General features: G+C 46.5%; 1 protein-coding gene across 19 annotated transcripts in view; it reads right to left on the reverse strand.

Annotated features, from left to right (window-relative positions):
* Window positions 1-24613, reverse strand: part of CAMK2G (calcium/calmodulin dependent protein kinase II gamma) — a 162658-nt gene that overhangs the window by 136868 nt on the left and 1177 nt on the right. For all 19 annotated transcript variants that reach the window (XM_050960141.1, XM_050960140.1, XM_050960139.1 and 16 more), the window contains exon 2: window positions 23638-23732. In XM_050960141.1, the coding sequence (XP_050816098.1) occupies window positions 23638-23732 (95 nt within the window). The remainder of the gene's footprint in view (window positions 1-23637; window positions 23733-24613) is intronic.

Here is a 24613-nt window from a genome sequence, read left to right on the forward strand (position 1 = left end):
CCTGGCGTCCAAAAAGCAATGCCCAGTAAGTGTACTGTATCCCCACGTGTCCATTAGTCCAGTAGGGTCATGTGCAATTTACAGACTGCTGGAGATGAAATAAATGAAGCTAAAAGCCAAGTGACGACAAATGCAACTTCCCATCCACAGGTGAAAAAGTTGGTGAAGCTTTGGAAGTAAACGTGCTCAGTGCTCGACCCAAGGGCCCACTCGGTCTACGATTCTGCCACCGACAGAGGCTAGAGCCTGATGTTTCAAGCAAAGGCAAAACCAGACAAGCCACAGAATGTAACATACCATGGCATAGGGTAAAAAGGGGATTTCTTCCTGGCCCCGACGCTATGACCCGAAGGGAGAGGACTGAGAGCCCTTTCTACTTGCATCACTGCATGTGCTAACTTTAGCTATACAGATGCATCTCAACCTTCTTCCTGATCCAAGGAATCTGCCTTAACAAGAGACTGACATCAAGTTCTACAAGTTGGCTGTATAGAAGAGTTAATTTTTATGGGTCTCCCCAAAGCTGTCGCTCTTTATGGGACAGGCCAAAATGAAACACTGGCTTTCACAGCACGCTTAATTTCTGTAACATCTTCTCTTGCTGTTCTCCCTTCCATTCAATTCCCCCTCCCTTGTATGGAAGCGCCCTCAACACCTCTACATTACTTTTTCTATAGCCTTTCCACTGCACTCTATGGGAAGTTTTAGAACAGATAATCTCAACTGAATGCAGCATCCAAGGCACATGTAACAAAGTGCACAATGGCTTTAGAATATTTTCATTGTTTTCTATCCACATCCCAGTATCACTTAGCATCTTATTCTTGGGTTTTTGACAGCCCATGCACAATGAGCAGATTCACTGAGCTCCAAAAAGGCCTAGATCTTTTTCTTGAGAAATCAGAACTAATTCATAACCCATTGGTAGTTAAATTGTTGATTGTTACCTCATATCTTCTTGTCATTTTGCTAGGTCCCTCTGCAGTTCCTCAAAATTTCCAGTCATCCTAAAATACCATGGAATCAACAAATTTCACCTACCTTTGCTACTCATCCTATCTTCCAGATCATTAACATGTTGAACAAAGCTCCCAAATACTGATCCCTGGGGCCCTTCACTACTAATCTCTTTCCAGCCAAGTACTGGCCATTTCCTCCCACTTTTCATTTCCCACCGACTAGTTTTTAACTTACAACAGGACATCTCACATGTGGTTACTAGATTCTCATAACAGCTACTTGGAAAGAATTTTTATTAGAAATCCACATAAAGTACAGCCACAATTCTGTTAACGATCACGAAGTTGGAAAGGAATGACTTACCTTTAAGCCATGCTAGTTTGCTAGTATCATAAAATCAAGGTGCTTTCTAGTAGTATACAGCCACTTGCTGGGATCTCAAATGCATTTTCCGTAAGGTAAATCTTTTCAACCACCCCTGGGAGATAATACTCCCCTTTCTCCATTTTACAGACAGGCAACAGAGGCAGAGAGAGACCAAAGTATGATCTAGCCTCCATTTAGGCTGACACAACTACAGTGCTCAGCTGTGTGAAAAATTCACCCCTGTGAGTGCTGCAGCTATGCTGGCCTGCACAGCTAGGTTGACAGAAGCTCAGCGAGGTGAAATTCCTACAGCAACAGAAAAACCCTTGCAGTCACTGTAGGTTGCGTCTACACTATGGGGTTACGCTGGCATAATTACAGTTCTATAACTAGACCACTGTAGTGTAGACGTAGCCTAAGTGATCTGCCCAAAGACACACAGCACGGAAGGAATAAAACCCAGGTTTCCCCAACTATGCCGTCCGAAGTTTCTGTGATTGACTCAGCTACTTTTCCTGGTTCTGAGGTAAAGCTATGCTTATAATGCCTCTGAGTTTTTTTTTTTTAGTATACGGATGGGGAAGATGGCTGTTACACTCAGGTACAATAGCTTGTATTAGTGACAAATAAGCTTATAACTAGCAGTTCAGTTCCTTCAGTTCTCACAGATGAATGTTTCCCTATCTGGGTGAGTTAGCTCATTTCAGTTCCTTCAGATAGCTGTCCCACCATTTTTTAAAAATGATTTGCATCAGACAGGGCCTTCCCTTTTGTAAAGTAGCACCTGGGTAGGTATTTCCTTCTCAGCCTCTATAGCGATGACTGATGCATCTATGCAGTCTTCTTTTACCCTTCATATCCCACAGGTCCAGCATATCCACATGCTTTTTACTCCTCACACATACAAGAACAGATTGTTTCTCTCAATATCTTCGAGTTGTCTCACGTCATCAGGGAGAGAGGAGCGTGGAAGAGCGTCTAAAGCCACATGTGGGAGGTGTAAGCCATCCCAGTAATAGATAACAAAAGGAATTCCAAATGTTTATGTGATGAGGAAGAACCCAGCAAAGGAATAGGAAGACGATGGAGTGATAGTCCCCTGCTCTGGCCACTAGATTACACTGCCCCCCCCCCCCCCCCCGGCTTACACATTCACGTATGTTCTTAATCAGATGCCATTTGCCTTACAATCTTCATTTTTCTTATCAGTTTCATATTGAGAAACTGGTCCTGGATTCTCTAATGTCCATGAATTGCTGTGAGAGTTCAGGCACGTCACTGAGAACTGCTACGTACGTGTCTCAGTTTCCCCCCCAATCTATAAAATTACGCTGCTAACACTAGCCTATCCAACAGCAGTACTGGGAGGATAAAATGTTCTCTAAGCAGTTCTGAGCAATTTGGATGAACGGCACAAGCATTAAGTAGTCAGTGAGAGTGAGCTATTGACAGAACAGAGACTGCTAAGAAGTGATATGGACTCATGTCTCGGTGTTCTAAAGGGGAGGGATTTATTTTATAATGATATGGTAAAAATGAGAAAGTAAGCAGTGTGTCAGTACTAGTGTGCTGTGTCATGTTTGTATTTTTATGTCCGATTTTGTAAGCAAATAGTTTTTAAGTGAGGTGCAACTTAGGGTACACAAGACAAATCAGCCTCCTGAAAGGGGGGCAGCGGTCTGGAAAGATTGAAAACCACTTCTATAGGCCGCAGATCTTGGGCTTGGGTTGATCTCCTCCCTGGTCCCTTTGATTCACCCTTCACCAGTTCCACTCAGGCTTGCAACAAAGTCTGCAATGAACAGAACTCAATGGTCTCTCCCTTGAGAGTACAAAACAATCAAAGACTTTACACTGGTTTTAAACTAGGTCCAACCCTTCCTTCCTGAGAGACCTATCTTCCCTCTTCTGATTCAACCACTATCCCCAAGGCTTTACTGGACTGGAGCTCAGCCTTTTGGCTCTGGCTAGCTGGTGACAGGGTTTTCCTTCCCTGCAGGAGCCTGTCTCACTCTCTGCACTTTCCTGTGCTTTCCCACGAATGACACCTGTCCTTCATTACATGGTATAGATGCCCACTCCGTGGCATAGGCACCGACTCTGGAGCACCCACGGAGAAAAATTAGTGGGTGCTGAGCACCCACTGGCAGCTCCCCGGGGCTCCACCCTGCCCCCTTGTTCCAGCTCACCTCCGCCTCCACCGCAAGTGCACCGCCACATCCTGCTTCTCCCCCCTCCCTCTCACTGCTTGCTGTTTTGCGGGGCAGGGAGGGAGGGGAGAGGAACGTGGTGCGCTGGGAGTAGAGGCAGGGCTGGGGTGGGGATTTAGGGAAGGGGTTGGAATGAGGGAGGGGCTGGGGCAGGGAAAAGAGTGGAATCGGAGCAGGGCCAGGGGGCGCAAGCACCCACCGGTGCTGGAGAAAGTTGGCACCTATGTTGCATGTCCTTTATTTCCCCTACCTGGGGATGTGAGTGAACTTTGTCACAGGTGAACAGTGACCCATCTCCTTGTGATAGGATCTCTCCAGAGCCAGCCTGAATCCATGACAAAACCTTGGGTAGATATTCCAGGCTCTAACAAACTATCTTTAACAATGCATAAGTGCTAACCTGGCTGTCTCACAGAGGAGGGGCTACGAGAGTTCTTTTCCAAAAGACATTGCCATTTTTAAATCTCAGAGTTACTGTTTATCTGGAGGAGATGCAGCTCTGGACAAGGGGCAGGAGTGGGATTCGGATTCAAAGGAAACAAAAGCAGAGAATCCTTGCACATTCTAAACAAACCCAAGATGCAGCAGAACATGCATTGCTGCGTGGGGAGAGCAGAGATGTGGTCAACATAACAGAGCCAGTGCTCACTGCATCCCCTATAAAAACTCCTACAAGGAGACAGAGCCACCAGACAAGCTCTCTCTCTTCAATATTTCAAGGGGTGGGAACTAAAAAGAAACCAGAAGGGTAAGTTAGACATATAACCTCCTTGGGATCAATGCACAGATGAAGCACTTCTATAGCCAATTGTTAAGCATCCACTCTCTGAAAGGGAAGGAAAACCCTGATCTGGAGAAGGAGGAGAAACTAACAAGAGAGAAGTCTCAGGGGATCAGAGCACTTCAAGAAAGTCTCAGAAGCTGACGATCTGGCCTAATTTCCCTGAGCAAAAATGGGATGGTTTTAAATTAAGCAGACACCCCTGTAAGTACAGATCAAATTCCCTAGGAATTCAAGTGAGTGAGAGAAGGCTCAGATCACCTGTAATTTAGATGTCACTCATATCAACTCCCTCAAAATGCATGTTATATTAAGGGACAAAGGACACCATAAGGCAGAGATTAGAAAGATGGCCAGTCCAGCCAATGGTCAAGAACAAGTGAAGAAAAAGAAAAATGGCCGCCTCTCACTTCCAAGGATTACAGAACATTAGCCTCATCCCTACAGACAAACCACGGACACAGAAAGCAACACGGTCCTTGCCAACTGCACTTACATGAACTGGAAACATTTATGCCTCATCTAGACATGGGGAAAACACAGAGGGGAAAAAAGGTTAACTAACAAGTTTTCATTAAGGAGCACTTAAACTAGGTATAGAGTGCCTATACTAGGTTTGATGCCTTTAAGACAATGTCATCTGGTCATGGTTAACCTTGCACAGAAGCCCAGGTTGACCACAACCTCTCAAGGGATTCTTACAGATGTTAAACCCTATGCCACATGCCAACACATTTTTCAAAAGCATCTTCTTTCGTAGTCTAGACTTGACCTTAAATTTCACTTTATTGCCACCAAATTCACCTGGCAGAGGAAGCCAGTTACCAATCTGGGACAACTCTGAATACAACGTATACCACTCTGAAGCACTGTACTTTCCAATGCATGGAAACTAAATGCCCTCCACCAACCCTGAAGAATGATGGGAAAAAATGCCAAAAGAACCATGGCAAGTCTTTCATTTCTCTCTACAAGTTCAGGTGCAACACAGCACACTGTAATGCATTTCCCAGAAATGCAGGATGCTACTGGAAGTCTGTGCACAGGGGCACATATCATGGGGTCCTAGGGGCTGTTTCCCTATTCATGGGAGGGGGGAGGCGGCGGTGGAGTAATCCCCGCCATTCACCATTACAACAGAGAAGCAGGGATGTTCGCAGTGGGTTTGAAGTCCTTTCATCCTGTGCCTCGGTGACATTTTTATCACCATAACCAGACGTGGGTAGAATATCCCAGGAAGCAGACCCTAAAAATAGCTTCTTGCAGCCAGTTAGCCAGCCAGCAAAGGGGGAGGGGCACAGTTCATACATGGTCAGAGCAATTCAGTCAGGACAAGAACAGAAAAAAAAGAAAAAAAAAAAAGAGGATAAAAGCCCATGATGAAGGCAAAGGGAGGAGTAAGAGTTTGCCTAATGAGGGAAAAGGAGAGAGATCGGGTGGCCTTTTACAAAACACACCTTCCTGCATTGCCCATGCTAGCGCTTAATCAATAGAGAAGGAGTGCAAGAGGGATGTGCGAAAGCAGAGGAAGAAAAACCAGAACAAACCTTCCCAGCAGCACTTCTAACCATAGGACAGGGGGTAGGAAGGACACAGGCAAGGGAGTGCTGCACAGGCAGAGAAAAATCAACGACTTTTTTAAAGAAACAAAAACGGATTATTTTTATTCAAATTCAATCCACATTTATTATTAAAAATAAAACTGTTTAAAATCCACTTTGAAATCTATAACCTGCGTTCAGGCCTAAACGTATTAAAGTTATTTAAATTCAATTAAAAATTAATATTAAGTAGTACGTTTGCTGCCAAGTTTTAAAGAAAGTCAAATACTGAACTGGAGGAAGTCACCGGACAAGCACCTGGAGCCAGAGTTCACTGAAGTGCGGAACCACCTTTTGACATCAGCAGCCTCTTCTGTAGGTGCAGAGAGAATACTTTCTTCCTGTCAGTTTATTCAGCTAGTTCAGTTCAATGACTAGTTCCTTCAAAGTTAAATAACCAATTGGGAGCTGCAAAACAGGAAAGCTTGTTTTTCCTCTTCCAATCAAACTAGGTGTGAGAATAACATCTATTAGTTATAAATTCCTGAAGGACATTGTGACCAGGAACAAATCAGTTCAATTCATTATCTACAGATAATACTCCCTGTGTTTAATAAATCAGTTACTTTTCACTGCAAAATATGTTTTGATAAACATTTTCTTTTCTGATATATCCAACACTTTTAAGGTAGTTTTATTTAATAAAAAAATTAAAATACTGTTCACTGTTAATTTAATTTGAATTTCCATCCAAAGAGTGACACAATCACAAGTAAAAAATTAATCTAGTAAATAAGAAATGCAGACACCATTTTCTAAACTAATGTAAAAATTAAGAAATTGAATAAATGCAAGTAAAACTATATAACTGCTCAAATAAATATGTATAGATATAGTACATCCTCTTGGTCAGCAAAAAGCAGTATCAAGTTTAGCAGAAAGGCTATATTTTGTTGTAAACAACATGCTTTAATGTTGACCACGTAACCTTAGGAAAATAATTGAAAATTATAAATGCAAAATTTGATTAAAATTTATAATTTAAATCCAGATTTCCTCCTTGCTGATTTCAATCTAATTAAATTGGTGATTTAAATCAACCAACTCTGGATGCACATCAAGTGGACAGAGTCAAAGGATGCACATGCTTGTTCCGCAACTCTCCCCTCCCCAAGCCACAGTTCCAGGTGGGTCCAGTCTAAAGGTAGCAACAGCCCCAACACCTCTGTGACAGATACAGCAATATCCTTAGGAGACCTTACTGAATTAAGTCTATTTGGGGTACATTGTATTAAATGCAAAATTTATGTATTGATGTGGCCTGGGATTGCATGTAACCTGTCTGGGAGGAGAGGTGATGTAAGGCCGGGATGATCACAGGACTATATTGAACAACGTGCCAGACTAGAATGGACTTTGGGGACATATGGGTGAAGTGAATTTCCAGGCAAATATCTAGGGGAGGTGCATGTAAATTCCTCACCTCCAGTTATGCAAAAACGCAGCCTTTTGAAGCTACGCCCTGAGGAAGGGCCTTTGACTGCTGGGTACCTTTTACCTGAGGCCAAGATCTAAGGCCAAAGCTGAAAAAGGAATGACTGAGCTATTCACAGTGGTTCTGGTTCTGAAACTAGATAGTGATGAACTGGTAACCTGGGGTCAAGTATCAGAGAGGCAGCCGTGTTAGTCTGCATCTGTAAAAGCAGTAGAGTGTCCTGTGGCACCTGATAGACTAACAGACGTATTGGAGCATGAGCTTTCATGGGTGAATACCCACTTCGTCGGATGCAACCTGGGGAAAAACCCAACTGTGGGTTTTGAAGGACTGACACCTACGAGAGCCTGAGGCTGGAGTTGGGGTGACCTCTGGTAAGCTTGTTAGCACAAACATAGGTTCTTTTAATATGGTTTCTCTGTGATGCTTTCACCTTAAGAGTAAGTGCTTGCCTAGAAAGAGCTGGGTGGTACCTGTAGCAGTACACTGTTCAGCCTTTGGAGAAAAAGCAAAGTGCAGACATTGGCCTGTTTAGGCAGTCTGGCTTACCACATAATCGGGCAGACAGGGAGCTGTGCAGCCTGGAAATTCCCTGATCAGGAGAGAGAGACACACCTGTCTCCACCCTGGGGAGAACAGCTGGAGAGCCAGAAGCCTGAGGGTGGGTCCCCTTGGTGGACACCGAGGGGGAATACAGGTGCAGTTGCTCTGAACTGACACACCCTTGACTCCAGAAACCATGGAGCCCTTTCCTCCTTGAACATGCAAGGCAGCCAGCCTCCAGCTGGAAGACCAGGGAGTTCACTCAGAATGTGATACCAGCCCACACTGATCCCCTGGGCAAAGTCTTTCAATGACTCAGTTGCTTGTGTGCGCCAAATGGGGAAAGGAATTAAGCAGGAAACTGAATACTGAGTGCGCCAGACGAGTGCCCTGCCTGTTGGGCTGAGGTCCCAAGAGCTCCTTGTAGCCACTGCATCCTGCCCACTGGATGTGCAGCCCTCACAGCTACCATGCTACAGCCGTGTGCCCTACCCACCCCATCCCCAGGAGCCCTCAACAGCACCCTGCTCGCTGGACACACAATTCCCACCCCAGAGCTCCTGCACAGCAGCAGCACCTCAATCCTGCCTGCCAGGTCCCTAGCACAGTCCCCACTTCAGCAGCACCCCACTCTCCAGCCAGACTGTGCAGCGTGTGGTGGAGCAGATGGAAAGATTAGAGCATCACAGCCCAGCCTGGATTGCCAAATTTGGGATCAGAGTTCCACACGGAAGCTCCCAGGCCCTTTGTTGTAACAGGACATCCTGTGTGAGAAGGGAGTGGGGGCGAGCAGGCAATAAAGACAGCAGGACATGCCAATTCAAAGCAAACACCTGGTTAGACTGGGGGGGTGGGGGAGGGAAATGTGATAGGATTTTCTAGTTCCATGGCTGTTGGCAATTGTGCTTTTCATGCAGCCCCTGAGCAGCTGGTGCACATAGAAGCACTAAAGGAGGCTTCTATTATCTGCATCTTTGTGTCCCTCCTTCCTTCCCTCCCTACTCACTCACAAAGAAAGCCTCTCCGAAGGAGTTTCCCGCTGCCACAACAAAGTCCCAACCACAACTGCAAGCGCTGGACTCACTTGTGCTCGCTCCCTCTTGATTTACAGAACTTCCCTATTAACAGCTGCATTGCAGATGAACCCTCTTAAAGTGGACACACTGCAACTGAGACAGCAGGGCACAGAGCTATTCAGAAATAGATGCAGATATGTGGGCTGCATCTCCTGAATAAGCACAGTGACCTGTTTGTTCCAGGACTTCAACCTCTGCCTCAAGCCCACTGCCACTTCACGCAGAGGGTCCTGAAGCACTTAACTAGATACAGACACCTCCAACCAAGTGAGCTCATTTCAGGCCCAAGGAGCACTCTCCCATCGAATGAACTCAAGCTAGGCTTGGCTGAGAGAATTACGTATCAACCACTAGCTTGATAGAGGAGATGGTAAAAGCTACTGGCTTAGCAGGGACGCACGATCACCTAGAGAGACCCACACTCTCACTCAGAAAACTCATGCTCCACATTTGTTCAGTCCAGAATGTGCCACTCCGCCAAGGGAGCCCCCATCCCACTCTGGAGAGAGTCACGCTTTCCTATACAGACATTTAGGACCTGAACCTCCTCCCACATGGCTCTGCACTGGTTTAATGCCACTGAACTCTGCACAGTCACCCCTGTTTTTCTTAAGCAAGAGGGGGAACCAGACGCACAGCATCCAGTGACTCTTGAGTTTCTGCCACACTGCTTCATTTCATCCCTGAACTGGAAGAAACCCATCTGGGCTAAACGAAAGGCAGCAAGGAGCTCTTCACTAGTACGCAAATTCATTTATTTAGGTACCAGCAGAGAGACAAGTCAGCAGAGAGCTCCAAGTCACTGCAAAGCAGCAACCAGGAAGTCAGAGATGCAGGAGAAAGGCAAACTCCCATGGTCTAATCATTCAGTTCTGCTCTCCCCTCAGTCCCTCTCCAAGCCAGGACCCTCCCTCTCTCTAGAGAAGTTAAAGTTGCGGATGACACTTGAATTTAGTGCCAACACAGGGCGAGAGAAATTCTGTACAGACAAGTGAACTTCCAAAGCAGAGATATTCAGCCACATGCTCAAAGGCGACAGAGGAAGTTATGAAACAAGTCATCTGCAAGCCTAGAAATCACTCCACATTTATCTGGTGCTGCAGATAAGCAGCCTATTGCATGGTAAAGGCACCAGCCCAAGTTAAGCGTACCAGACAAATACAAAGTGCTAAGGAGGCAACATGGGTCCAGAAAGATGGGTCACCTGCTTTGCAGCAGCTCAAAATGTGACCAGAGACCAGAATCACCTAATCAGCAGTATTTGACTATGGGTGTCAAACGTGGCTGCCACGCTCCTCCCTCCCGACATGATGAATGCTGTTGTTCTGAGTGGGTGGAGGACAGGGTCGGCTCAGTTATTCCAGACTAACAATACACAGCAGATCCCACACACAGGGTGACCCATGTGTTAGAACTAGCACTGGACTCAGCTGACACTGCCCACAGTAGCTGAAAACCTAGTTCAAACATATGTTGGGGGCAAGGAAGGCCAGTGCTCTCCAGCAGGGAAAATTGTGCTAGAATTTTCAGTGCTATAGCAGAAATGCTAAAACATGTTTGGCAAGCACTGGAGACCAATGCAAGAGAAGGTTTAACAAACTGTTTTCCCCAGGAGAGCTTCCAGGGGATCCATGCTATTTGCGACATGCAGCTAACAGGCGTATCCCAGCAAAGCTGGCTCAGAACAACCACCCCTTCTGAAGTATGAAGTGTGACTGCAGATCAGGAGCATGACATCAAGTCTCAGGCAGCAAGCAAGCCAGAAGGTTGAACACACATCATCTCTGTGAGGGGGGAGAACTTTACACTCACACCACATTCTGCCACACAGATAAGGAAATCCCTCAATTAGAAGCTCAGCCGCCCATTGCAAACCCCTCTGGAATGTAAGGCGCATTAAAAACAGAACTGCAGTGACAGGAAATAATCCAGGCTCCTCTGCATGAGACCCGGGGAAAACTCCTCTCCTTGGGGTAGAGTGTGCTCAGCCTCACCTGGGAGGGGAGGGGGAACAAGTCCTTTCTCAGATTATCTTTAAGAATATCTCTCTTCACTCCCCACTCCATCCAGTACCTCTGACTCTACCCAGGGGTGTTGAACAGCTGCTCCCCTTTTTCTCAGCGATCCCCTGGGACTGGGAGAACCCTGCCCTCCATAACAGCCACCATCTCCACGCAATGATTCCTCCCCCTCCACCAGCATCACCTGTCAAGAACCCCCACACTGCCAACCAGAGCAAGAAGGGGATTGGAGTAAGAGAGGTAAACACCTCCTGCTCTACCAGTCCAGGGCAGCCTCCACAGGACAGTACATTACTAAGGACTGAAAGCATCAGCTCCCCTGCATCTCCCAGAAAGAGAAATGGAGGTGTGAGGGGGGGGCAATGTTCCCCTGATCCCTTCCCCCATGTCCCTAGCCCTCATCAGAAGGTCTCAACTTTATGATTCTCGTCCTCAAGTCAGGACACCCTAAAGAGGCGGAAAACCCCCCTCATGAGTGGGGAGACCTGTGCCACAGTTTCTATAGAAACTGTTCAGGCTCTCATTTAAAAAGTGAAGTAAGTTTCTAGCTTGTATTGTGAAGAAAGCCTTTTGGGGACAAACTGGGTTTAAGCTGATGCAGCGTCACCTTCCCCAGTCTGCAGGCAGACAGCTCAAGCTACTGCCTCAGCTGCTGCTCAGAGCTTTGCCAAGCTAGTCAGCTTTGTGCCTGCTATTCTGAACCCTGTGGGCACCAGCGAAACTCAAGAATCACACCAATTTCCTAGCATGAGTACAAGTTAGGCAACTGGAGCTATTCTGGTGGGGAGGAGAGATGACCCCCCCACACACACACACCAAAGCAAAGAGGCTGAGAGGAGAAGAGTAGCAGAGACCTCTCTCTCCCCCCCTTCTCACTGCAAACTTGCCGCACTCAAAAGGTTCTGGGAAAGGAGACTCTCTTCTGCAGCTAAGGAGCAAGCAGAACTTGAAGTATGTCAGACCTCAACTCTCCAGGGCCAGATCTAGCAAATAGAGCTCACACATGGAGTCCAGAGACAGCACCTGGCTAGGAATCCCAGCAGTTGAAGCGTGGGGCAGCTGGGCTTCTCAAAGCAGCGCTCTTTCTTGGCTTTGCTGGCAGATCCCCTTCCCTCCAGGGAGTAGCTTGAATCCTGTGGTTGGCAGGCATCTGGTAAATCTGTCAAACCCTCTCCCCACCCCCCATCACGGCAATACCCCCAAATGCTAATCCAACAGCTCCACGTTCAATGCCATCCCTAAACCTCTTCTGGCACTTATTGTTTGAACCCCTACGCCCAAACTCAACCAATGCCCACCACTGAGCCAGTCCGTCCAGCCACCATTCCCCACTTTTGTTCAGGGAACTAGGTCCTCATTCCAACCCCGCACCCACTCCTTCCCCAACAGACCAGAACTTCCATTCGTACACTGCAAAGATAAGTCGACCTAACATAGGCCAACTTGCAGCCACCATGTTAATTACTGCACAGACACTGCAGCACCTCGCTGAGGCAGTTTTACTGTCGGCATAGCAGGGGAGTTGCACCAGTGGGACGACCATTTCAGTATGTGCACCTCCACTGTTTTGTCTACAAAACTGCAATGTAGACAAGGTCTTTGGCCCCAAGCATGGAACCATGCTAGCAATAACAGCATTTTAACTGTGGGTTTTGCTCCCAGGGCTTATCAGTTGTGACAGACCCAGGCCAGTGGGGTGCAGGAGTCTGGTAGAGGGCAAATATACTGGTCACTGGGTGAGTAGTTTTCTGTTCCCTGAGTGACCAGAGCAGGGGCTGCACTAGAGTAGTCAGGAACTTGCTAGAACCAATTAAGGCAGACAGGCTGCTTAGAACACCTGCAGCCAATCAAGCCAGGCTAATCAGGGCACCTCGGTTTTAAAAGGAGCTCTCTCCAGTCAGATGGGGAGGAGCTAGAGGAGAGGAAGTGCATGTGAGGAGCTGGGAGCAAGAGACACAAGGAGCTGAGACTGAGGGCTTGGCTACACTCACACTTTACAGCGCTGCAACTGGGGTGTGAAAATACACCCCCCTGAGCGCTGCAAGATACAGCGCTGTAAAGCGTCAGTGTAATCAGGGCAGCAGCGCTGGGAGCGCGGCTCCCAGGGCTGCACGCTACACCCGTAAGGGATGTGGTTTACATGCAGCGCTGGGAGAGCTCTCTCCCAGCGCTGCCACTCTGACTACACTCACACTTCAAAGCGCTGCCGCGGCAGCGCTTTGAAATTCCAAATGTAGCCATACCCTGAGAGGCTGTGCTGCTGGAGGACTAAGGAGTACAAGTGTTATCAGGCACCAGGAGGAAGGTCCTGTGGTGAGGATAAAGAAGGTGTTTGGAGGAGGCCTTGGGGAAGTAGCCCAGGGAGGTGTAGCTGTCACACAGCTGTTACAAGAGGCACTATAGACAACTGCAAATTCATAGGGCCCTGGGCTGGAACCTGGAGTAGAGGGCGGGCCTGGGTTCCCCCCAAACCTCCCAACTCCTGATCAGACGCAGGAGGAGTTGATCCAGACTGTGCAGGAGATCACTGAGGTGAGCAAATCTGCCAATAAGCGCAGGACCCACCAAGGTAGAGGAGGAACTTTGTCACACAGTGCAGAAAGGGTTGTGTATTTGAAGAGCTGTGTTGCAACTCTGCTTGAAAGGATGTGGGGTAGTGAAGAGGGGCTGGCCTACAGCACAGTTTAACAGGATTCTCAGAAAGAGACCAGTAGCCTTCCTGATCAGGGAAATGGAGCACAACAACTGGATTGGTGTATGGTCCTTGATAGTATGATTCCTGCCCCAGTTCAGGCAAGGCCTTAAAGCACAGTGCGTGTGGGGAACAGGACTTAGTACCAGGTACCTGCTCTGGGGGTGAGACATCAAAACAACAGGCTCATTACATAGGACATTGGTAGCTCCGGCTCTCAAGAGCTTAACACACAAATGCTGAGGCTCTAGTATCACACCTGGGCACATGAACACACGTGTTCCTCAAAAGGTCAGCGTATTTACTCAACTCCCATCTCAGAGAGAGAGAGAATTCTCCTCCTGACTCTACCCTGCCAGTATGAGCTAGAACAGAGAGTTTCAAGCATACACAGCGAGCCACAGGCATTTCTTAACTTCCTGCCCCCTGGTAACAAAACAGGCTAGATCTGGCAGACTATATCCAACATTAATCAGCTCTCCAAACAGCGCTAAATTATGCTTGCAGTTCTCTGGAGCCAGCCATGTGCACCAACCACCAGCTTCCCCCTATTTCAGAATTACACATACCAGCAGCTCTGCAACATAATCAGATAGAGTGGGGGGGAGCATCTATTTTAAAAAGGCACACATTTGATCTTAACAATCTGTTCTATTACTTTACTATTAAATTATCTGCCACTGATGGACACACTGAACACTTACCCAACAGGGACCTTGGTGTCCAAGTAGGAGCTAGGACTGAATCCTGAGGTAACAGGTGCAAAAAACCACCAGAGCACAAAATCTCAAGATTAGGGACCAGCAATTCCCTCAGGAGCGACTCGAAGCTCATGACCTACTAGTCTTTCAATAGCCAAGATGCTTATCGCTGAAGATTTTCCACTCTACCAACTTCTTTTCCTAAGAAATACTCTACTGCAATATTCAATTAGCATATAAGCAATGATACTAGAGTGTTTGGGGAGCCATTACTGCAGTATGAGGCAGTATTTCAACAGACATTTATTTTAAGCAGGGATGGAACAGAATCTGAGGTCAACCTGTCTCACAGAACCCCATAGCCTGAAGCATTAAGTGTGTTGTGGTAATGGCTGGCAGGAACAAGAGTTGTATGACTTGCAGAGTTACACTTCCTCTCTTCTTCCATAGGCAGAAACTCCAGTGAGCAAGTGTGTTCACCGATCACAAACCTGTTCATTCTGGCTGCTTCTCTTCCCTCCTACCTTCCACAGCCAGCTGCTTTGCAAGTAGGCAGAATGAGGAAAGGGCAGCGAATTGCTTCCTACAATATCCCACATTACCTTCCCATGCTAGTACCTTCCCTGCGCCCAAGCACCTCTCTGGCCAGCAGCTCCCCAGCTATAGGCTGCTCTGAAAACCAGCTGTTTTAGCTCACTCCTGCATCCTCTCTTCCTTTTACAGCTTACAAATAGTCATTAAAATGTTTGGTAGGTTAACTCTCTCTCAGATTTCAAAAGGTGAGGTGTGCACACTGACTATGTTTACACAAGGAAAAACCCACAATGTGTGACAACCATGAGATGCTGAGAAAGGGGGAAGATGCCTAAGCAGACAGTGGGCAGGTGAAGGGGCTGGAGGGGGCAGGGGGAAATGGACAAAATTAACCTAGGTTTTATATTTGTATGTTCCCCTTTTTATAGAGCATCTTTGACAAATTATTGCATACGCAATAATACCCACAGCCAGTGCTTTAATCTTGCAATTTGTAGGGGCTGGGGAAATAAAATCCTGTGGGGGAGGGGAGGAGGCTCATACAATCCTTCCTTGAGAAGGTCTGCGATAATAACCTGCCATTTGGTAGATGAGGAAAAAAATTCCCTCTTCAGAAGTGTCTCTATGATCCAGGGATAAGCGTTCTCTCTGGCAGGGATGGTTTTATCTATATCCAGAGAGGGAGATTAAATCCATCCACAGCAGGAAAATTTCCACACTCCCTCAAATTCAATACAAGCGCTATGTGCAACTTGATTTTGCACAGCATCTTTCACACAAGAAGCACAGCTAATGCTCCCTGTCCCAAGAATCCACAGTATGCTCCAAAACCCCACCCTCACCTGCTCAGCCTGAAGAACACCAGGACATGCGTCAGACCGGGCTCGCCAACAGGATTAGTGCTGCAGAGCCCAGGACCTCTGGGACACCAGCAGGAATTAGTCTCATCACATCTGGGCCATGCACAAACCCAGTCTTAAAAACAGGAAAGGAAAAAACTCCAGCCCCTCTTCCCAGACCTCTGCAGGGGCCACACGCCCACACCAGGAACTCCTGCTCAATCTGTGTGCCTGCCACTTCTCCCTTCCCCCTCCCCATTGTTAATGCTGGTAATTTAACACCCCGTGGGACCAGAGAGGACAGACATACAGTGAAATCCTGCCTGCCCTGCTCCAGCTCCTTTATAAAATATACAGCGTAAACCGAGAGGCAACCTGGGATAACCCTGCCCATTGCACTGAAACCCACATCAGGTAACAGGCAGTCAGCTTCCGGCCATTGCAAACCACAGCACAAGCCGTACCCCCGACTGCTGGCCATCCTGCCACACTCAGAGCAATTAATGCTGTTGGTGAAAGTGAAATGCAGCCATCTGTCCCTTCCCCATCTCTTCTCCAAGGTCAGGGTCTCTCTCTCTCTCTACACATGCAGAACCTACTTCTCCAGGTAAGTTTCCTGCAGTGATAATCATGATTCAAAAAAGTGTACTTATAAGTGACACTGCAAGATGAAGAGGTGAGCAGACGGCAGGAGGAGGGAGAGGTAGAGAGAAAGGCAGCTAGCACGAGGTGCAAGTCTGCAGTTTATGACATCAGCGGATTAATACCCCCCGCCCCCCGTTCTCCCTGGCTTCTTATTTTCCTGCTCCACACATGTGTGTTAAACTCAGAACGGAGGAGTCCAGCCAGTGGCAGTTGATACATTTAATGGAGAAGATGGGCCCTTGAAATATTTTTCAGCCCCCCTCACCTTATTAACCCCACCCCTCCTCCCACTCCTTACATTTGAACATTATCCACATCAGACAATAAGTGAGTGACCCAGAAACCTCTACAGTGTCACTTCCCATGTCCCTCACACACACACTGACAGCAACAATCCCAAGTTTTCATTGCAGTCGATTTCTCACACGCTCCCTATGCATGCAGTTCAGACAGCTAACAGAGAAAGAGGAGGAAGGGGCTGGGATGGGAGAAGTTAGCAGCAAGGCCCACCCTGACAGAAGAGCTGTTTTACTCCCTGCCCTGACCACCAGATTCCATCATGTAACATACCCTGATGTCCCAAGTGCAGCCTGACAGGCAGGGTCTGATGCAGTGTCTCTGCAAGGAAACACACACAGGCACTTGTAGACACCCCAGAATCTGTGCTTCACGCTCCTGCGAGTGGTGGTGTGGGCTCTCCTCGCCTTAATGAGATGCCAGCGCACTGGGCTGCAGTGCACCACTGCTGCTTGCACCCAATTCAGCTGGATGTGCTGTAGCTACAGAGGAGCCTGGACTGCTCTCACGATTGCCAGACTGAGATTTAAAGTAGTCCACGTTCGACTGCAGGTCAGCGCGCGCGCACACACACACACACGGTACTGGAGCCTTTGGAGGCCAGGAAACTGATACTGTGAAACACCACCCACAGCCCTCATGGAACTGAGCCCCTTCTGCTCCCTGTAGCTCAGTCGCAGGACTCAATCCATGGGTGATGAGCCAACTCCTACCATTCAGACTCCCAAGAGGGACAACTGTCTGACTGCCTCTTTAGCACACCCAGGAGCAAAAAATGAGGCAGACTACATGCCTGGGTGCAGCAGAGAATCTCCTCCCCGAGTCAGGGTGAGAATCATCTCCTGTTTCCGAGGGCAGAAGAGAGAAAGCAGGTGTGACTGCCAGGACTCTCCGGGGAGCCTTATCAAGAGTTGCAAAACTGCAGCTGCTTTGAACCCCACAATGGCCACATCCTTGCAATAAACCACAGGCTAAGTTTCAACTCCAGCACCCAATTAGGTGCCATCTCACATCTCAAAAAGGACATTTACCCTATTACAGGTACTGATTCAGAAACAAAGATCAGGCCTAAAAGAAACATCTTCATGCAAAGGGCAGCCTGCTGCCCCCTTCGTTATGTCCTTGGGGACATCACCTTCCAAAAATTCAGCAGCAAATGCAACAGGGGCAAAGGCCAACAGCAGAAAATCCTCTCCTGCCTCCCATTACTGTGCGGGAACTGCTCCAGATACCTCCCGGCCAGTCAAGAGTACAGTTGGGACCAATGCAAGACCGTCTCATACCATTTATTCTGGAGGAATCTGTGCAGCATACTCTGAAAAGACGCTATTGATGGGGTTTCCATCGTTCCCCTCAGGAGATGGATTCCCTACAGAATAATCTGTAATCTCCACCTCTCTCCAACAGTCAGATTAAATTTTCCTTGGTTCTTTCCTCTGAAGCGATTACTGCTAGTCAGACCCATTGGCTCACCCTAAGCAATTCACTCACTCCTAATTCACAGTTATCTTCCAAGCCACTCTACACATCTGAAGTCAAAATAAGGCCTAACAACTATCCCGGCAGCCTCAGCAAGACACCTCCCCACGAGTCAAGCCATGACTGTTTATCGTTATCCTTTAGTCCTTCCAGCCAGTTCTCAGGACATGTGACAGACTGTATCCAAGCCAACCTGAATTTCAGGTGGCTGAAGCACTGTATCCCCCTCCCAGCATTGGCTACTGTCTTGTACTTAGACCAATGGTTCTCAAACTTTTGTACTGGTGATCCCTTTCACACAACAAGCCTATGAGTGTGACCCCTCTCTTGTAAAGTAAAAACACATTTTTTTACATTTAACACTATTATAAATGCTGGAGGCGAAGCATGATTTGGAGATGGAAGTAACAGCTCGCAATCCCCCACATAACAACCTTGCAATCCCCTGACTCCCAGTTTGAGAACCCCTGACTTTAACTGCAAGCCGTGGGGGGGAGGGACTGGCATTCTGCTATGCCTCTATACGGTGCTTAGCACAGTAGTCCCTGCCTTATTGACTCCACTGTAACACAAATACCAAGTAGCTTAATGAAGTCCAACTATGATGTCAAAAGCGTCCACTGACTCTGCATTTAGATCAGATTAATCTGACAATGTTCATTCTTTATAATGCCAGGAAGTTGGTTTAGAGTTGTGTGAGGTCCTTACAGATCTGCCCTTTATATTTGTCTCATTATTTTATAAAGGGATGAGTTTATTTGACTGCGATTACCAGGACTTCCCTTTCTAAAATAAAAATCAGGACAGTATTTGCTTTCTACGCTTTTAGGGTGGGAAACACTGTATGAATGCCACATAGGGTTATTTCTAACCTTCCTGTTCCCCTTCAGTTCGTGACTTTCAATAGAAAGAAACAACAGTTTGCAGTTCATTAAGCTCATTAACAGAGGCATTAGGATTCACTGATTTCTCTCATATTACATTTAATTTTCCCTACGCATTCCCTTCCCTGCATTTCAGCTACACATCATGATCTCCATCACTTCAGAGTCAGTCACACCCCACTGCTTTTCTTTTCTTGAGGAAGACTTCTTTGGAAGTACCTCTTCCTACAAAGCCAGAGTGGAAGCAGGTCAGAGCTCCTTGCCCTTAGTAAGCCCTGGGATGGAGCTTGGCTGTTCTCAGTGGTGGCAGATGACAGAACAAGGAGCAATGGTCTCAAGTTGTAGTGGGGGAGGACTAGGTTGGATATTAGGAAACACTATTTCACTAGGAGGGTGGTGAAGCACTAGAATGGGTTACCTAGGGAAGTGGTGAAATCTCCATCCATAGAGATTTTTAAGGCCCGACTTGACAAAGCCCTGGCTGGGATGATTAAGTTGGTGTTGGTCCTGCTTTGAGCAGGGGGTTGGACTAGATGACCTCCTAAGGTCTCTTCCAACCCTAATATTCTATGACTGAACTCAGGCGAAGCATGCTAGCAGGTCAACCGCTATGAAGTGAGCATAGGTTATATTCCCAGTCAGTGGTGTGGCACCTCTGGTTAAAGCAGTAGTAACTACTCTGGGAAAAACACAGGTTCAAATCTTCTAGAAGCAGGTTTTAAATGTTCAATTTAGTAATGCATATGAGAGCTCTGAAATGCAGAAGCCAAGCCAAGGGGTGCCCTCCTCCAGTGCAAGAGGCAGGTCAGAAGGTTTGGGCTGACCTGTGTGGAAGGCAGGAGTTAAGCAAATGCCTAGATTCCAAGGCCAGAAGGGACCATTCCCAGAGCAGATCTTTTAGAGAAACATTCAAGTTGGATTTAAAAATTGTCAGTGATGGAGAATCTACCACGCTCCTTGGTAAACTGTGCCAATGGTTAATTACCCTCATTGTAAAAAACATGTACATTATTTTCAGACTGAATTTGCATGGCTTCAATTTCCAGCCACTGGATCATGTTATACCTTTTCTGCTAGATGGAAACGCCCACTGTCAAATATTTGTTCCCCATGTAGTTACTTATAGATGGTTATCAAATCACCTTTTAACTTTCTCTTTGTTAAGCTAAATAGCTTGATCTCCTTGAGTCTGTCACTATCACTATAAGGCAAGTTTTCTAATCCTTTATTCATGCTTGTGGCTCTTTTCTGAATACTCTCCAATTAATCAATGCCCTGGAATTGTGGGCATCAGAACTTAACACTATTCCAGCAGCGATCTCACCACTGCCAAATACAGAGATACAATAATCTCTCTGCTCCTGCTCAAGATTCCCAGTTCTGCATCGCAGGATCACATTAGCACTCAATGGTTCTCAAACTTTTTGTATTGGTGACCCTTTTCATACAGCAAGCCTCTGTGTGCAACCTCCCTAATCAATTAAAAACAAGAGGAGGTAATTTAATTTAACAGGGACTCAGGCTGTCGGCCCCACTCCTGGCAGGGCTAACACCTTGCAACCCCCCTTTTTGGGCACAGCATCACACCGGGATTATCCACCATGACCCCCAAATCTTTTTCAGAGCCACTGCTTCCCTGGATAGAGTGCCCTATTCTATAAGAATGGTCTGAATTCTTTGGTCCTAGCTTTATACATTTGCTTTTAACCATATTAAAACAAACACTGTTTGCTTGCACCCAGCTTTCCAGATCGCTCTGTATCGGTGACTCATCCTCTTCATTATTTACCACTCTTCTAATCTTTGTGTTGTCGACAAACTTCATCAGTGATGTTAGGTTTTCTTCCACATGACTGATAAAAAAAATTTTAAACAGCATATGGCCAAGAACAGATCCCTGCAAGACCCCACTTGAAAACCACACCCACTCAATGAGGCGTCCCCATTTACAGTAACATTTAGAAACCTATCAGTTACCCAGTTTTTAATCTATTTAACATGTACCATGTTAATTTGATATCATTAGAGTTATTTTAATTAAAGTGTTGTGTGGGACCAAGTCAAACACCTTACAGAAATCTGAGGAGGGTGTTGGAAGTGGGGCAATGGGAGGATACCATAATATGTGCAGAAGCCAGATGAGTGTGTGCTCCCAGTGAGGCAAGAGCTAACATGGGAATGAGGAGCAGCAGGCAAGGTAAACCCAAGCTATTGCAGAATTCATCTCACGGTCCTGCTGCCGTAACAAACAGCTTTTTAAAAAGTTGCTCATCAGCTCCGCCGTTTTACAGTTGTTGATTTCATCTCTATCATCGGCTAACAGCCCTAACATCTCTCTAATATTTCTACTTTGAAGAGCCTTTACAGTGCTTATCCATCTAGGTTCTTACATGGCTCCCAGCCCCACCGTATCTGAGCCCCTATTCCCACCAACCATTTTGACTATCATTAATTCTTTGCTGCCTTGTCTTTCCTCACTTAATTTCCAACACAAGTTCCTTGTGGCCATCAGATATTTCAGTGGGACCTCAAGAAGCCTGATCAGTCACTACTTCCTCCTCCCAATAGTTCTCTCTTTCAGTCAGTTTCATAATTCCCCCCACACTTGCTCTCTCCAAATCAGATACCTTTGGACAGCTGTGTTCTATGAATCTATTCATCAATACCTTGAATTAACAGAGCTTACAGTTATTAGCACAGAAGTGTCCTACTCCACTTATGCTTTCAATCACGAACTCCCTACTGGTATGAAGTAGATCAAGAAGGATTTCTCCTCTGGCTGGATTCCCTACTTCCTGGCTCAAATATGTGTCCTTTAATTAATCTGAGAAGTGATGATGTTCCACACTTCTTGTACTTGTAACTCAACCGCTCTCTGAGTACTTGAAATCCTACATGACCACATTCTTTAGAGATTTTGGACTCCATGGTAACTGGTTTAGGAATTTTTGTTCTCATTTTCCTCTAGCCCCACATAGCCATTTCTTGCAACCGTACCAGCTTATTTCACTACCACTCCGTTAATGGGGAAATTGTTTCTCGCTGGTTTTGTTACTTTAGAGTATTACCCCATCCCTCATACAAAGAGGATTGTACCCACTAATGCTGACAGGATGGTTCTCTGAATTATCAGGTTTCAGTTGTGTCCACTACATCATAGTCTCCCTTCATTAAGCAAATGCTCCCAATTACCCATTTCCTAGTCAGTGTAAAGCCTCTGTAACTAGCCCTGCCAGTTCTGAACCCACAGAACTGGGACCCCTTGTGCTTCAGTGGAGATTTTATGGAGCATTGGCACCCTTCTTGTACATCAACAGCCTTCCCCTTCTAAACCATCCACAGATCCATTGGCTGGTCTCCAGTGTCACTCCTGACTTTACTTGCACTAGTTACTAGAAAGACAAAACATCACCTATGTTGACCTCGGTCTGCAGCACTCTTCTCAGGGTTCTAAAGTCATTCTTGAGCCACTTATTCTCCCTTTGCACCTGTCATTAGCTTTCACATGAACTACACTAGGTGAACATTCACTGCTACTCTGCAGGCTATGCTTTGCTCATCATCACATTTCACGCCCTGGCACTAGGAAGATAGTATACCGTCCTTTTCTCTTTTTTAAGAGTCAGACAGCCTGGGCTATGTTCATTGCTACCAAAGTGCTCATCAAAATTATCTGCCACCAACTTCTGCCGCTCTGGTGTCACCCTTTCAGTTGCTGGTCATATACTACCTGGTTCTCAGCATCTGGCTGATCATCTAGCTCATCAGGAACATAGCATTTGTCACTTCTGTCAAAACTGAATGGCCTAAGTGCAGTAAGTCTTCTCTTAGCCTCCTTTTCCACATTCATTCCCTCTGAGATCTCAGGCAGTTACATCTCTCTTTATAGTTCCTCCTGCTGCAATCCAATTCAGGTTTTTTCCCCATTGATTTCAGCTCCTGCCCGTGTCCCTCCACAGTGGAAGCCACCTCACACTTCATGCATATAGAGCCTGCCTTGTGAAATAAACCAGGGCAAATCACAAGAAAAGTTCAGCAAATAAATTTGGGATGACAGATTCTCTGTTCCTTCCTGTCCCACTATTCTGAGCTCAGCTGACACATACAGGTTTTGAAGAGAGGCTTTGGGAGTTAGGTGGCAGCAAAGAACAACAGAAATTTAATTTGCTTCTTTCAGAAGCTATAGAGATCTCTTCCATCAAGTTCAAATATGAACACATTAGACATAGGATTAGCTACAAGAGGAATACACCACCTATGACGACATCCTGAAACTAGAAAGATCCTTTATCCAGCAAGACTATACCCAAAAGCACAGAAGACCTCTAGCAATGCTGGCTCATTGAGGATATATAGTAGGTCCTCAAAAAGAGAAAAGATGACATGAAGTACTCCCAGAAGTTGGGATCCCTGCAACAATCCTTCAGGCTACCATTTGCATCACTACTTATTACTTCATACTACAAGACAATCACCTACAAAGCCCATAAACTTGTTGCAACTAAAATTCCAATCATGTTTCTCCCGTTCATAGAGAAAGGCGATGGGATGAAGGACAGATCTGGATACTAACCTCGGGCTGACAGCTTTTTGGTATTGATGATTTTTGCAGCATATTCCTGGGATGAATTTTTCTTCACACATCGGCGGACCACAGAAAAGGCTCCCCTAGAAGAAAGAGAGCGGGGGCTGTGAAACTGAAAATAATAATGCAACAGGAACAATTTCCACCCTCAACTTAGATATGTCAGGTCAGCAAATAACACCAGAGGAAAAGTGTATACACGAGAGCTTGGCTGAGGCCTCCTAGGGGCCTTAAGCACGAAAGTACAAACAGTGCACCATGGAGGGGAGGGGAGAAGAGTGCATGCATAACATACAGAGGCTGAAGAATGAAAGAGTAGCAGCCTAAAAGGTTGGAAACATCACCAAGAAGTCCATCCCGTAATGGTCTAGTGGCTGGAGAAGACAACTAGGAATCAGTTCTCCTAGGTTCTTGTCCCAGCTGGGCCAGTGAATCACCGCAGCACTTTGAACAAGACATTAACTGTGCTACACTAATTTCTTTATCTGTGAATTAGGGATAAATACCTCTTCCCAAAGGGGCTGGCAGGCTAATTGTTGTTTGTAACTTAACATTTTATAAATCTGAATTATTATTGCTGCAACAGGCTGTAAGGAGAAGTGCACTGAGTGGCAGAACAGAAAGGGGAAGGATTCTTAGAAGAAAAGGGAGATGGCGTAAGAAAAAAGGGTGTAAGGAAAGACAGCCCAAGCCCTAAGAGGTTGTGGGGAAGAGGGAAAACTTGGAAAGTGGCCCCAAAAGAAAAAATGGTGGGTAGAGAGACAAGAGAATGGGCTTGATGGAAGAAAAACTCAGGAAGGTCAGAAGGGTGAATACGGGGAAGCTGACAGGGAAGTATCCAAGCCTGAGTGGGGAACTAGGTCCCACCAGTCCCGAGAAAAGTCTGTACACTGGAACTAGAAACAAACCAGAACACCACAGCAGCCCCACAGAAAACTTAACCCATCAGAGAGGATCTGGCCCT

Source organism: Gopherus flavomarginatus, chromosome 6, assembly GCF_025201925.1.
Source record: "Gopherus flavomarginatus isolate rGopFla2 chromosome 6, rGopFla2.mat.asm, whole genome shotgun sequence".
Classification (NCBI taxonomy): Eukaryota; Metazoa; Chordata; order Testudines; family Testudinidae; genus Gopherus; species Gopherus flavomarginatus.